Source organism: Lineus longissimus, chromosome 17, assembly GCF_910592395.1.
Source record: "Lineus longissimus chromosome 17, tnLinLong1.2, whole genome shotgun sequence".
NCBI classification, from domain to species: domain Eukaryota; kingdom Metazoa; phylum Nemertea; class Pilidiophora; order Heteronemertea; family Lineidae; genus Lineus; species Lineus longissimus.
Genome location: NC_088324.1, coordinates 4,399,764 through 4,413,714, shown reverse-complemented (window position 1 = coordinate 4,413,714; position 13,951 = coordinate 4,399,764). Strand labels below are relative to the sequence as shown.

Below are 13,951 nucleotides of genomic sequence, written 5' to 3'. Positions count from 1 at the left end.
CAGTGGAACTGGAATTCAGATTAGCTGCTCAATCAGTACTACAACCTGAGCATTTTCAACTGGTGAGCCTGGGAGCGCATGACCACTTGTCAGAGACCCAAACAACTGCACAACTGCACAACTGCAGCTCTTTCACTTTTATTTTTGACACAGTTTGTGTTTAGTAAGGAGCAATGCAGTGACAAAACCATGGATGGAAAATCTAATAGCCTGTCTATTTTCAGTCCAGCCACAGAACATATGGAATATTTATTGGCACACCCTGTAAATACACTTTAGGGATGAGTTCATTCGGTTTCACGAGTATGGCATATGCAGGTCCAATGTTTCCTAATCAACGTGCGAAATCTCCCTGAAGTTTTTGATGTCTTCAAGCAATATATGGGAGTATCGTCAACATAGCGCATCTCTGCCCGAATAATCGGGTCGATCAAAACAAGGCGGCTGAAGTGGGTTTTTCAAAAATCATCGCCAGTTTCTGGAAGGGGTTGGATGTTATTTAAGAAATGTGTTCTTGTCTTAATTTTCTAAAAGCCTCAATACCGACGACCACAACGCTTTACTAATTGACACTTGATCTGCAGTTCAATTCCAAACTGAGGTTGCTTGTACAGTTTGAGGATAAAATCCACCATTTTGCGATTCTACTTTACTCCGGAAATGAAACGAACTCAGCCCATGGCGTATTCACCCATTTCATGATATACTGTCTTGTCATCTGTTTATATTTACCATATATGTATTGGATTCCTTCGTCATCCAAAATCTTTTGAGAGTCACATCTACCATAGGACGAATTGTAGATCTTGGTTGAGTGGTTGGGTCTTCTCGACAGCCATCATCTCAATCTGCCGAGGGCTAGATAACAGGAAAAATACATTCAATGACCTATCTCAAAATGAATAGATTGAAACCAAAAGATAATTTGTTTTCATTTGAGTGAGATGGTTGTTTCTCGCTTTAAGAATTCGATTCCAAATGTGGCCACCAGGGGGCAAAGGTTGAAAAATGATCAATGAAGTCAAAAGCACCCATCATGTCCAAGTCCATTTTTTTCCCATGTCGACAGGCGAGCACAATGGCCCTGGCCGTTTCATTTTATAAAGTGGCACTGTTGGAAAGATGCTCACGGGCCATTTTCTGGATCAAGTGAAGTGAAGATGTCTTTGGTTGGCAGCATTTTCTTGTGGAAAAATGTTGATCGGCCACACTCTTTGCTCGATTCACTGCTTCAATCCTTGCCCAAGTGGCATTATTCCTCAGGCCAAATTGCCTTCGATTTTTATATCCATCCTTACGTCTGATATTACTAATAACCATATATAAAATGTAACTCATGATTTGTCCAACTAATCAAGATCATCGAGGTCATGTTGCCCATTTGGCTGTTAACTTGAGCACTCTCGGTCAGGTGGTCTCACTTGGGGATAAAAGTTCATGACTTGGCCACCAGGGTGCAGGTTCGGAGACATGAAATATGATTTTTTTCCCTCCTGGTCGGACAGTTATAAAGTTTGTTTCATGAGTAGATATAATATCAACCAGGACTATGTGATGCTCACCCCGCAGATTGCAACATCGTCTTTTGTGTCCCTTGTCCTCGTGTCCCTTGTCCTTATGTCCCTTGTCCTTGTGTCCCTTGTCCTGGAGGACCTGGACCTTGTGGCCCTTGTACAATGTTGGCTCGGGCTGCCTAAAAATAATCAAACTTTTGGTTAAGGGGTTATATGATATATGATGTATCCTTGCTATGAGTACCTACCACAAAAGTTTTATCGAAAACAAGTCATCAATAAGCGAGATATCACACTTTTTAGATATCTACATTTGACCCCCTGGTGGCCAAATTGAGAATCAGATCGGACCGATATTCAGCACAAGAGGTTATCTGATATAGGGGGTTATATGTACCAAGTTTCAAGTTCATAGCTGTGGCGGTTGAGAAACGTGCCATAATTACACTGAAACAGCCAATTTATGCCATTTGACCTCTGCAACCTTGAAAAGTGGGTCAAATTAAAAACCCATACGACATATGATGTATCCTTGCTATGAGTACCCACCACGAAAGTTTTATTGAAAACAAGTTATTGATAAGCGAATTATCACACTTTTTAGGTATCCACATTCGGCCCCCTGGTGGCCAAATTGAGAATCAGATCAGACCAAAATTCAGCACCAGAGGTTATCTGGTATAGAGGGTTATATGTACTAAGTTTCAAGTTCATAGCTGTGGAGGTTGAAAAACGTGCCATAGTTACACTGAAACAGCCAATTTACGCCATTTGACCTCTGTGACCTTGAAAAGTAGGTCAAATAAAAAACCCGTATGAGACATGATGTATCCTTGCTATGAGTACCTACCACAAAAATTTCATTCCAAACAAGTCATTAATAAGCGAGATATCACACTTTTTAGATATCTACATTCGGCCCCCTGGTGGCCAAATAAAGAATCAGATCGGACCAAAATTTAGTGTCACAGGTCATCTGACCAAGGGAGTCCTGTGTACAAAGTTACAAGTTCATAGGCTTAGCGGTTAAGAAATGTGCCACTGTTTTTGAAACAGGATACGACGACGACAGACGACGACGGACACTGCGGTATTGTATAGACTCCCCTACGGTGAGCCAAAAATGAGTGCGATCGGTCGTAACGAGCGCCATCGCCGACGTACTAACATTGTCAGCAGGCTACATTGCTCCACCATGATTAATGCACTTGTGCAATAGGGTCTTTCATTCAGTTTCATCAAATTCACCGAAGCAGTTTATGATAAAATCACAATCCTTAAATCCTACACCGTTAAAAAACGAGAAGTTTGTAATTGAATTTGAAATTTCCAATTGCACAAATATGTACTAAATATAGATTTCAGCACTGGCACTGCCGTTGCATAGAAATACATATACCAGAAGCACCCAGTTTCAGCAAACACGTATGCATAATATCTGTTCTACAGCATTATGTATAACTGCAATTCTATTTTCCTGGACCACCAGTAATTATGAACAGCGTACCCCTTAAGTTCAAGCCCTCACTCGGCCCCTTATCTCATCACGTCTCGATATCTTGTCTGTCCCAAAAGTATAACTTGCAAGTTTCGGGTTTCTAGTCTTGACATCAACAACGGTTGAAATTGTCACCCTACTTTTAACTCTTACCCCAGTCTATGCTGAGAGCTTTCAGTGGAACTGGAATTCAGATTAGCTGCTCAATCAGTACTACAACCTGAGCATTTTCAACTGGTGAGCCTGGGAGCTCATGACCACTTGTCAGAGACCCAAACAAACGGCACAACTGCAGCTCTTTCACTTTTATTTTTGACACAGTTTGTGTTTAGTAAGGAGCAATGCAGTGACAAAACCATGGATGGAAAATCTAATAGCCTGTCTATTTTCAGTCCAGCCACAGAACATATGGAATATTTATAGGCACACCCTGTAAATGCATTTTAGGGATGAGTTCATTCGGTTTCACGAGTATGGCATATGCAGGTCCAAGGTTTCCCAATCAACGTGTGAAATCTACCCTGAAGTTGCTGAAGTCTTCAAGCAATATATGGGGGTATCGTCAACATAGCGCATCTCTGCCCGAATAATCGGGCAGAGATTAATCGGCCCGAATAATCGGGTCGATCAAAACAAGGCGGCTGAAGTGGGTTTTTCAAAAATCATCGCTAGTTTCTGGAAGGGGTTGGATGTTATTTAAGAAATGTGTTCTTGTCTTAATTTTCTAAAAGCCTCAATACCGACGACCACAACGCTTTACTAATTGACACTTGATCTGCAGTTCAATTCCAAACTGAGGTTGCTTGTACAGTTTGAGGATAAAATCCACCATTTTGCGATTCTACTTTACTCCGGAAATGAAACGAACTCAGCCCATGGCGTATTCACCCATTTCATGATATACTGTCTTGTCATCTGTTTATATTTACCATATATGTATTGGATTCCTTCGTCATCCAAAATCTTTTGAGAGTCACATCTACCATAGGACGAATTGTAGATCTTGGTTGAGTGGTTGGGTCTTCTCGACAGCCATCATCTCAATCTGCAGAGGGCTAGATAACAGGAAAAATACATTCAATGACCTATCTCAAAATGAATAGATTGAAACCAAAAGATAATTTGTTTTCATTTGAGTGAGATGGTTATTTCTCGCTTTAAGAATTCATGCCACCAGGGGGCAAAGGTTAAAAAATGATCAATGAAGTCAAAAGCACCCATCATGTCCAAGTCCATTTTTTTCCCATGTCGACAGATGAGCACAATGGCCCTGGCAATTTCATTTTATAAAGTGGCACTGTTGGAAAGATGCTCACGGGCCATTTTCTGGATCAAGTGAAGTGAAGATGTCTTTGGTTGGCAGCATTTTCTTGTGGAAAAATGTTGATCGGCCACACTCTGCTCGATTCACTGCTTCAATCCTTGCCCAAGTGGCATTATTCCTCAGGCCAAATTGCCTTCGATTTTTATATCCATCCTTACGTCTGATATTACTAATAACCATATATAAAATGTAACTCATGATTTGTCCAACTAATCAAGATCATCGAGGTCATGTTGCCCATTTGGCTGGTAACTTGAGCACTCTCGGTCAGGTGGTCTCACTTGGGGATAAAAGTTCATGACTTGGCCACCAGGGTGCAGGTTCGGAGACATGAAATATGATTTTTTTCCCTCCTGGTCGGACAGTTATGAAGTTTGTTTCATGAGTAGATATAATATCAACCAGGACTATGTGATGCTCACCCCGCAGATTGCAACATCGTCTTTAGTGTCCCTTGTCCTCGTGTCCCTTGTCCTCGTGTCCCTTGTCCTCGTGTCCCTTGTCCTCGTGTCCCTTGTCCTGGAGGCCCTGGACCTTGTGGCCCTTGTACAATGTTGGTTCGGGCTGCCTAAAAATAATCAAACTTTTGGTTAAGGGGTTATATGATATATGATGTATCCTTGCTATGAGTACCTACCACAAAAGTTTTATCGAAAACAAGTCATCAATAAGCGAGATATCACACTTTTTAGATATCCACATTTGACCCCCTGGTGGCCAAATTGAGAATCAGATCGGACCGATATTCAGCACAAGAGGTTATCTGATATAGGGGGTTATATGTACCAAGTTTCAAGTTCATAGCTGTGGCGGTTGAGAAACGTGCTCTCTGTCCAAACAAGTCATTAATAAGCGAGATATCACACTTTTTAGATATCTACATTCGGCCCCCTGGTGGCCAAATTAAGACTCAGATCGGACCGAAATTTAGTGTCACAGGTCATCTGACCAAGGGAGTCCTGTGTACAAAGTTACAAGTTCATAGGCTTAGCGGTTAAGAAACGTGCCACTGTTTTTGAAACAGGATACGACGACGACAGACGACGACGGACGACGGACACTGCGGTATTGTATAGACTCCCCTACGGTGAGCCAAAAATGAGTGCGATCGGTCGTAACGAGCGCCATCGCCGACGGACTAACATTGTCAGCAGGCTACATTGCTCCACCATGATTAATGCACTTGTGCAATAGGGTCTTTCATTCAGTTTCATCAAATTCACCGAAGTAGTTTATGATTAAATCACAACCCTTAAATCCTACACCGTTAAATGAAATGGCCAGGGCCATTGTGCTCACCTCATGTGGAGGAAAGATGGATAAAGAGCATGGTATTGTGTCATGTAGTGTTAGGTTTGATGTAGGTCCAAGCTATTACAATTTCCCCAAAATGGCCAATTTACAGTACATTCGACCTCTGTGACCTTGAAAAGTAGGTCAAATCAAAGAAGACCCTGGTGACACATTGAATGGTTGTTAGAATTAGATGTACCTATGATATAAAATTGGTGCCAATCGGGCAAGTCATTACTAGGAATAATGGCATTTTGAAGAATTTAGGATTTGGCCCCCTCCCTGGAGGCCAAACGGCAAATCAGATCGCACCAAACTTCGGTACCTGAGATCACCTGACCAAGGGGTACATGTGTACTTAATTTGTGATCAATAGTCATTGCAGTTAAGAAACGTGCCATAGTTACGGCCTGACGGCGAATTTACGCCTGTGACCTTGACAAGAAGGTCAAATTAAAAACCTGTGTGACATATACTGTATGGTGGTTAGATGTACCCATGATATCAAATTGGTGGCAATCGGGCAAGAAGATAAGGAATAATCACATTTTTAAAGTTTTTGGATTTTGCCCCCTGGTGGTCAAGTGGTGAATCATATTGGACCAAACTTCGGTCCCTGAGATCACCTGACTAAGGGGTAAATGTGTACCAAATTTGGTATCAATAGTCATTGCAGTTTAGAAACGTGCCATCGTTACATCCTAACGGCCAATTTACACCATTTGACCTCTGTGACCTTGAAAAGGAGGTCAAATCAAAAACCCGGAAGATATATGATGCACCTTTGCTAGAAGTACCTACCATATTTTTTTCAAAATTTCCCGACTACTATTAAGGGAGATATTGCATATTTTCACTTTTAACGTTTGGCCCCCTGGTGGCCAAACCATGAAACGAATCGGACCGAAACTTGGTCTCCAAGGTGTCATTACATAAGGGTACATGTGTACCAAGTTTCAACTCAATAGCTCTAACAGTTACGAAACGTGCCCTGCTAACGGACGACGGACGACGACGACGACGACGACGACGACGACGACGACGACGACGACGACGGACGACGGACGCCACGGTATGGGATAAGCTCACCTCTGCTAAGAGGTGAGCTAAAAATGAGAAGTTTGTAATTGAATTTGAAATTTCCAATTGCACAAATATGTACTAAATATAGATTTCAGCACTGGCACTGCCGTTGCATAGAAATACAAATACCAGAAGCACCCAGTTTCAGCAAACACGTATGCATAATATCTGTTCTACAGCATTATGTATAACTGCAATTCTATTTTCCTGGACCACCAGTAATTATGAACAGCGTACCCCTTAAGTTCAAGCCCTCACTCGGCCCCTTATCTCATCACGTCTTGATATCTTGTCTGTCCCAAAAGTATAACTTGCAAGTTTCGGGTTTCTAGTCTTGACATCAACAACGGTTGAAATTGTCACCCTACTTTTAACTCTTACCCCAGTCTATGCTGAGAGCTTTCAGTGGAACTGGAATTCAGATTAGCTGCTCAATCAGTACTACAACCTGAGCATTTTCAACTGGTGAGCCTGGGAGCGCATGACCACTTGTCAGAGACCCAAACAACTGCACAACTGCGGCTCTTTCACTTTTATTTTTGACACAGTTTGTGTTTAGTAAGGAGCAATGCAGTGACAAAACCATGGATGGAAAATCTAATAGCCTGTCTATTTTCAGTCCAGCCACAGAACATATGGAATATTTATAGGCACACCCTGTAAATGCATTTTAGGGATGAGTTCATTCGGTTTCACGAGTATGGCATATGCAGGTCCAAGGTTTCCCAATCAACGTGTGAAATCTACCCTGAAGTTGCTGAAGTCTTCGAGCAATATATGGGGGTATCGTCAACATAGCGCATCTCTGCCCGAATAATCGGGTCAATCAAAACAAGGCGGCTGAAGTGGGTTTTTCAAAAATCATCGCTAGTTTCTGGAAGGGGTTGGATGTTATTTAAGAAATGTGTTCTTGTCTTAATTTTCTAAAAGCCTTAATACCGACGACCACAACGCTTTACTAATTGACGCTTGATCTGCAATTCAATTCCAAACTGAGGTTGCTTGTACAGTTTGAGGATAAAATCCACCATTTTGCGATTCTACTTTACTCCGGAAATGAAACGAACTCAGCCCATGGCGTATTCACCCATTTCATGATATACTGTCTTGTCATCTGTTCATATTTACCATATATGTATTGGATTCCTTCGTCATCCAAAATCTTTTGAGAGTCACATCTACCATAGGACGAATTGTAGATCTTGGTTGAGTGGTTGGGTCTTCTCGACAGCCATCATCTCAATCTGCCGAGGGCTAGAAAACAGGAAAAATACATTCAATGACCTATCTCAAAATGAATAGATTGAAACCAAAAGATTATTTGTTTTCATTTGAGTGAGATGGTTGTTTCTCGCTTTAAGAATTCGATTCCAAATGTGGCCACCAGGGGCAAAGGTTAAAAAATGATCAATGAAGTCAAAAGCACCCATCATGTCCAAGTCCATTTTTTTCCCATGTCGACAGATGAGCACAATGGCCCTGGCCATTTCATTTTATAAAGTGGCACTGTTGGAAAGATGCTCACGGGCCATTTTCTGGATCAAGTGAAGTGAAGATGTCTTTGGTTGGCAGCATTTTCTTGTGGAAAAATGTTGATCGGCCACACTCTTTGCTCGATTCACTGCTTCAATCCTTGCCCAAGTGGCATTATTCCTCAGGCCAAATTGCCTTCGATTTTTATATCCATCCTTACGTCTGATATTACTAATAACCATATATAAAATGTAACTCATGATTTGTCCAACTAATCAAGATCATCGAGGTCATGTTGCCCATTTGGCTGTTAACTTGAGCACTCTCGGTCAGGTGGTCTCACTTGGGGATAAAAGTTCATGACTTGGCCACCAGGGTGCAGGTTCGGAGACATGAAATATGATTTTTTTCCCTCCTGGTCGGACAGTTATGAAGTTTGTTTCATGAGTAGATATAATATCAACCAGGACTATGTGATGCTCACCCCGCAGATTGCAACATCGTCTTTAGTGTCCCTTGTCCTTGTGTCCCTTGTCCTCGTGTCCCTCGTCCTCGTGTCCCTTGTCCTCGTGTCCCTCGTCCTTGTGTCCCTTGTCCTGGAGGCCCTGGACCTTGTGGCCCTTGTACAATGTTGGCTCGGGCTGCCTAAAAATAATCAACCTTTTGGTTAAGGGGTTTATCTTTTTTCTGAGCCTTTCTACAGCATGCTACTTTCACACTGGATCCAATTAAAAACTGTTTTCCAGAGAGCACTCTCCGGAATACGAATTGGCTACACCACACTTGGTCTAATCAGCATGCAATTTGATTTGAAAAGTGCAACTCTTGCTGCGTATTGTAGTAACGTGCCTTTCGCGTATGAATGTCTTGTCCCTGCCCTTTGTGGTAATTAGAAGATAATCAAGACAGGAACAAGCTAGTGACCTGCAAGCCCCCTGCCAATGAATAGACTGTTTTAATACGTATTAACGCCAACACTTCACGTTTCAATGAGAATCAGTTGATGCGAATTCAATAAAGCACATTCAATTGTATTCTGGAACCAAATTGGTTGATGCGGTTTCAAATCTGTATGAACAGAATTGAGTGTGGCACCCCAATATGTATAAAAATTGAAATCGCAAGTCAGATTAATACTTTTTAACATCATTTTAACATCCAGACGTAACTGACGACCAAGTGATGCTTACCCTGTATGGCTCCAACATTGGCAGCAACATATTCTTCAGGTCCATCCAGTGTCTTCTCGGCTCTCGAGCTGGAGGCCGGCTCTCCTTCTTCATCGCCGTCTTGTCGATTTCAGCGGGTATATACGTTAGCTTTGAGAGGCACAAGGAGGTTGAGAACACTGTTGTTATTCAAAGGACCCAAGGTCTTCGTCATTAGTACTAAACTGGTTTAGCACAAGTCCCACACGGACACGCCTGACATTTCGTCCGACGAAATTCCGCAGGTTAACAACAGGCCTCTAACCCCAGTCATTCCATCCCCCTCGAGATCAGGTAGGGGATCGCTGGCCAGCTATTGCTTACTATTGTTAACAGTCGTAAGACTTATCCCGCCAACACTCTTCAACAGGGGATATTGTGAATGACTAGCGACACGCAATCGTTAATTTCCCCCATCAATCAACCACAATGACTCAAGGGGAACACGTACTTTGAACCTTAGTCCATGTCATCACCGTCGAAACTTAGATGAGGACAGCAGAACAAAGTGACAAGCATGCCTGGGACCCAGCCACCGTGCTTTGGACGTGAGTTAGACTCTGTCGCCAGACACGATAACCGAATACACCAAGCGTATAGCTTGAATCGAACCCGATCTATCATCGTCATTGGTCACCTGGCCCGGCCTGGACAACTGAAAGCTGAATAGGTTAAATAGATGATAAGCAGGAACCAAAAGAATTACAACTATTATAGCTAGATAACTACGATAGCTAGATAACTACGATAACTACTCTAACAACTAGAATAACAACAAGATCTACAAAATGAGCAAGACAGTGATCAGACACACTTCCAACTCTCACAACAGTCACCATACTCCATAGGACCCCCCCCCCCCCACATGACCTCCCGCACCCTTTTCCTATCCCGTCTCAAACACGCACACACACACGCACACACACACATCATATACTGTGGATACGACTTTTGAACATCCACTGGCATGAATTGCTGATGGAGGTGTCACTGTCAATCTATATAAAATGTTCAAAACTTCATGTAAATTGTAGCAGTGGCTTTATTTGTGCATTTTATAAAAATATAGTTTTGAATCCTTGTTATCTCAGAAAAGTGCACATGAAAATGTCCTTGCGATTGGGATAAAAGTTGTATGTTATTTGCGATATTTTTTAAATTTCAGTATTAGTTCATATACTTCATTGACAAGGCTTGGTCTTTGACAAGTGTTTGACTTGCTTATTGGTTTGTTATATCTTTCACTGGTCATACTTACAATATTCAACTGTCAGTGTATGGCTTCTATCAGTTTTCAACACGTGATATTGCTTTGAAACCAAAGCACTGGATGCAGGCAAATCTGCCATTAGCATTGTCAGTTAATGCTTTAGCTTGCTGGCAGATTGCTGTAACTTAGAGTGACACATTTGGGGATTGACTTTTCACATGAGGCCTTCAATAGCTTTGTTTTACTATTTCACTGTTTGAATATTTTATTCGAATAATGGTTAAAGAAAATTGACAGTGGCAACCCAATCAACAATTTGGGCAAGTTGTTACTTGATGCATACCCTTCATCTGATCGTCTTGCGGTTCATTCAAAAATCTTCGGTTGCAATTGCGGTCAAGGTGTGTGGCATCTGTAATGATAAATTGGAACAAATGCATAATGCACGATTACAGCAATTCTAGTGTTTTCAGTCATGAAATTACTGCCTAAATATGATGTTGAAATACATCATTTTTTGTCATGAATTACGTTTCCTTCATGAAATTGATGGACTTTATTCCTTTTATTTCATACCAGTTTGCCATTCTTACGACTAGTTATAACAAGGATTCTATGCAATTTTGGGAATTAGGGAGTTGAGATTGGTGTTGGGGAAGGGTTAGGGTTTGGGTTAGTGCTAGGAGGAAGGGTTACGGTCTGGGTTAGGTTTAGTGAGTATGACTGTCGTAAGAATAGCCAGTAGATTGTATGTAAAATCCAATGGAACCATCATAACAACAGCTGCGGCCTTGTACTTATTTAAACAATGTGAGCTAGTTCATTTCTCAAAACTCGTGATCAATCCTTAACTAGCAACCAATGAGATGGCATCACCACTTCAAATATGGCCTCCTGATTTAGTGACCCGATTGTACTCTCCAGTTCTTTTGCGCAAAAGCATGAATTGGAAAGTAAAAATCTAATACTATATTATACATACCTACATGTAACCCTTCACCTTGAAAACCATGTATTACCAGCAAGAAACTTTCGTTGCAATTGCGGACAAGGTATGCGTCATCTGTAATGATAAATTGGCACAAATTCATAGTTTCAAATTCCTCAAGTTGAGAGCATTTTTTCATTTTTGGCTCAAGTGACCTCTAGTAGAATAGCTGTCCTAAGGGGCACAAATTGACTAAAATTTTGTGAACTTCATTTATTTATTTTTTTTAAGCATTTTTACATATTTCTTGGGTTCTATTATGATCGGGGTTGTTGACTTGACCAACCTCTCAAGGTCACAGGCCGACAGGGTTCAAATTTTATTATTTCACCAATTGGTCGTATGTTTTGTCATTGTTCAATTGAGATGGTTCTTATTTGGTTGAAGGATGAATCTAAGTCCCTCTATGTGTACGCCAAATTTCGGCAAGATCAAAATTCAAATATGGCAGTAATCACTTAAATTTCATATTTTGTATATACCGAAGGGTGTTTATTCAATTCCACTTCCAGATACCGACAGGAAATTGATGCTGGGCAGTTCATGTTTTGGTGGTATGATGGGTCAAAGGCCTAGTGCCATTGTGCTTTTTTGCAACCCTTAAAATGGTTCTTGGAAGTAGATTCTTTCTCTGTATTGAAAAATACAAGGGGAAAATACAAAGACAAGTTGCCCTCTTCAAAAATCCATTGGGCCTACAAAAATAAAACATGAATAACGTCAAGATTCCTTTAGAGAGAAGGTGATACCCACCTTGTAGAAGATTTGTGCTAAACACAAGTTATTTTGCTATTTCAGTCTTGAAATAAGTCAAAATTCGACCAAAAACCATGTGCACCTTGCTGCAATGAAAGTTCAGCCTGCACTACAGGCGAAGCATAGCAAGCATTGGAAGGCATAAAATGTGACAGGTAGTGGTTTTATGTAACACTCCCACACATTCTTTTGAGGTTGGCTATGTCTTTTGTCGCTCCAAGCAATCAAACAAAGGTGTAAGATGGCCAAGGCTAATCCAAGTTGGTAATGTGATTGGTGATAAGGAATAAATATTTGGGTGGGACTGATTTGGAAATAGTAAAGGGCTAGGTGTCGTTAGTTGTATTGTTGAATATTTTTTCATATATAATTTTTTTTTTGCTTAAACAGTTTCTTGCAATAAAAACCAAAAGGAAAAATGGTGCAAACCTGAATGATACTAGACATTCATTCACACTTTTCATTGAAAAATTTATTTTTTAAAAAGAATTCAGTGAAAAATTAGCAGTACTACTCAGTACTCGATGTGGTTGGTTTGATTTGTTTGTTTGATACAAAAAGATACAGCTTTTATTCCATTAAGGATTCTCTTGGGGATTAATATCTTGGATCAAAAGATTTCATGAACAATTTAGAATAGCAAATCCAAACAAAAATAGAATACATGTTTGCAGACTTTTCACTTGATTTTCTTGATTGGGGGTAAAATTATGACCATGAGAAATTTATGTACATTCGAGGGGGGGGGGGAAATGCAAAATGATATCCAATCAGGGATAAAATCAATGGTTCTTAAAAACGAGACAGAAATGAGTGACAACATGTGATTTATTTCAGTCAAATTTCAAGTTAATGTGATCATCTCAGGGATGAAATAATATTGGAGATAAACCAGAGTTCACATTGAATAGTTTAACTCTAGCATGAATCCATCATTGCTCTGATTACTGAAATAATTTGCGATCACATTGAATGGTTTATTTCCAGCTTGAATCCATAGATCCATCCCTCAGATGACCACATAACTTGAGTTCCCATTGAATGGCTTATCACCAGTATGAATCCACATCCCTCAGATGACCACATTAACTTGAGCTCCCATTGAATGGTTCATCATCAGTATGAATCCACATCCCTCAGACGACCACATTAACTTTAGTTCCCTTTGAATGGTTCATCACAAGTATGAATCCATATCCCTCAAACGACCACATTAACTTTAGTTCCCATTGAATGGTTCAACATCAGTATGAAGCCACATCCCTCAGACGACCACATTAAATTTAGTTCCCATTGAATGGTTCATCATCAGTATGAATCCACATCCCTCAGACGACCACATTAACTTTAGTTCCCATTGAATGGTTCATCATCAGTATGAATCCACATCCCTCAGACGACCACTAACTTTAGTTCCCATTGAATGGTTCATCACCAGTATGAATCCACATCCCTCAGACAACCACATTAAATTGAGTTCCCATTGAATGGTTCATAATCATTATGAATCCACATCCCTCAGACGACCACATTAACCTTAGTTCCCATTGAATGGTTCATCACCAGTATGAATCCACATCCCTCAGACGACCACATTAACTTTA

The 13,951-nt window shown here is 40.8% G+C and overlaps 1 protein-coding gene across 17 annotated transcripts in view; it reads right to left on the bottom strand.

Moving 5' to 3' along the window:
- LOC135501392 (ribosome-binding protein 1-like) overlaps positions 1-13,951 on the bottom strand; it is a 33,675-nt gene that overhangs the window by 4,455 nt on the left and 15,269 nt on the right. For 6 of the 17 annotated variants that reach the window (XM_064793493.1, XM_064793496.1, XM_064793482.1 and 3 more), the window contains exons 4-12: positions 11,586-11,666; positions 10,947-11,015; positions 9,376-10,055; positions 8,670-8,830; positions 7,841-7,966; positions 4,759-4,904; positions 3,942-4,067; positions 1,563-1,693; positions 733-858 (exon numbers count right to left, since the gene is read on the bottom strand). In XM_064793493.1, the coding sequence (XP_064649563.1) occupies positions 11,619-11,666 (48 nt within the window). In that variant the 3' untranslated portion in view covers positions 733-858; positions 1,563-1,693; positions 3,942-4,067; ... (4 more) ...; positions 10,947-11,015; positions 11,586-11,618. The remainder of the gene's footprint in view (positions 1-732; positions 859-1,562; positions 1,694-3,941; positions 4,068-4,758; positions 4,905-7,840; positions 7,967-8,669; positions 8,831-9,375; positions 10,056-10,946; positions 11,016-11,585; positions 11,667-13,951) is intronic. The other 11 variants (XM_064793487.1, XM_064793491.1, XM_064793488.1 and 8 more) reach the window with 11 other exon arrangements.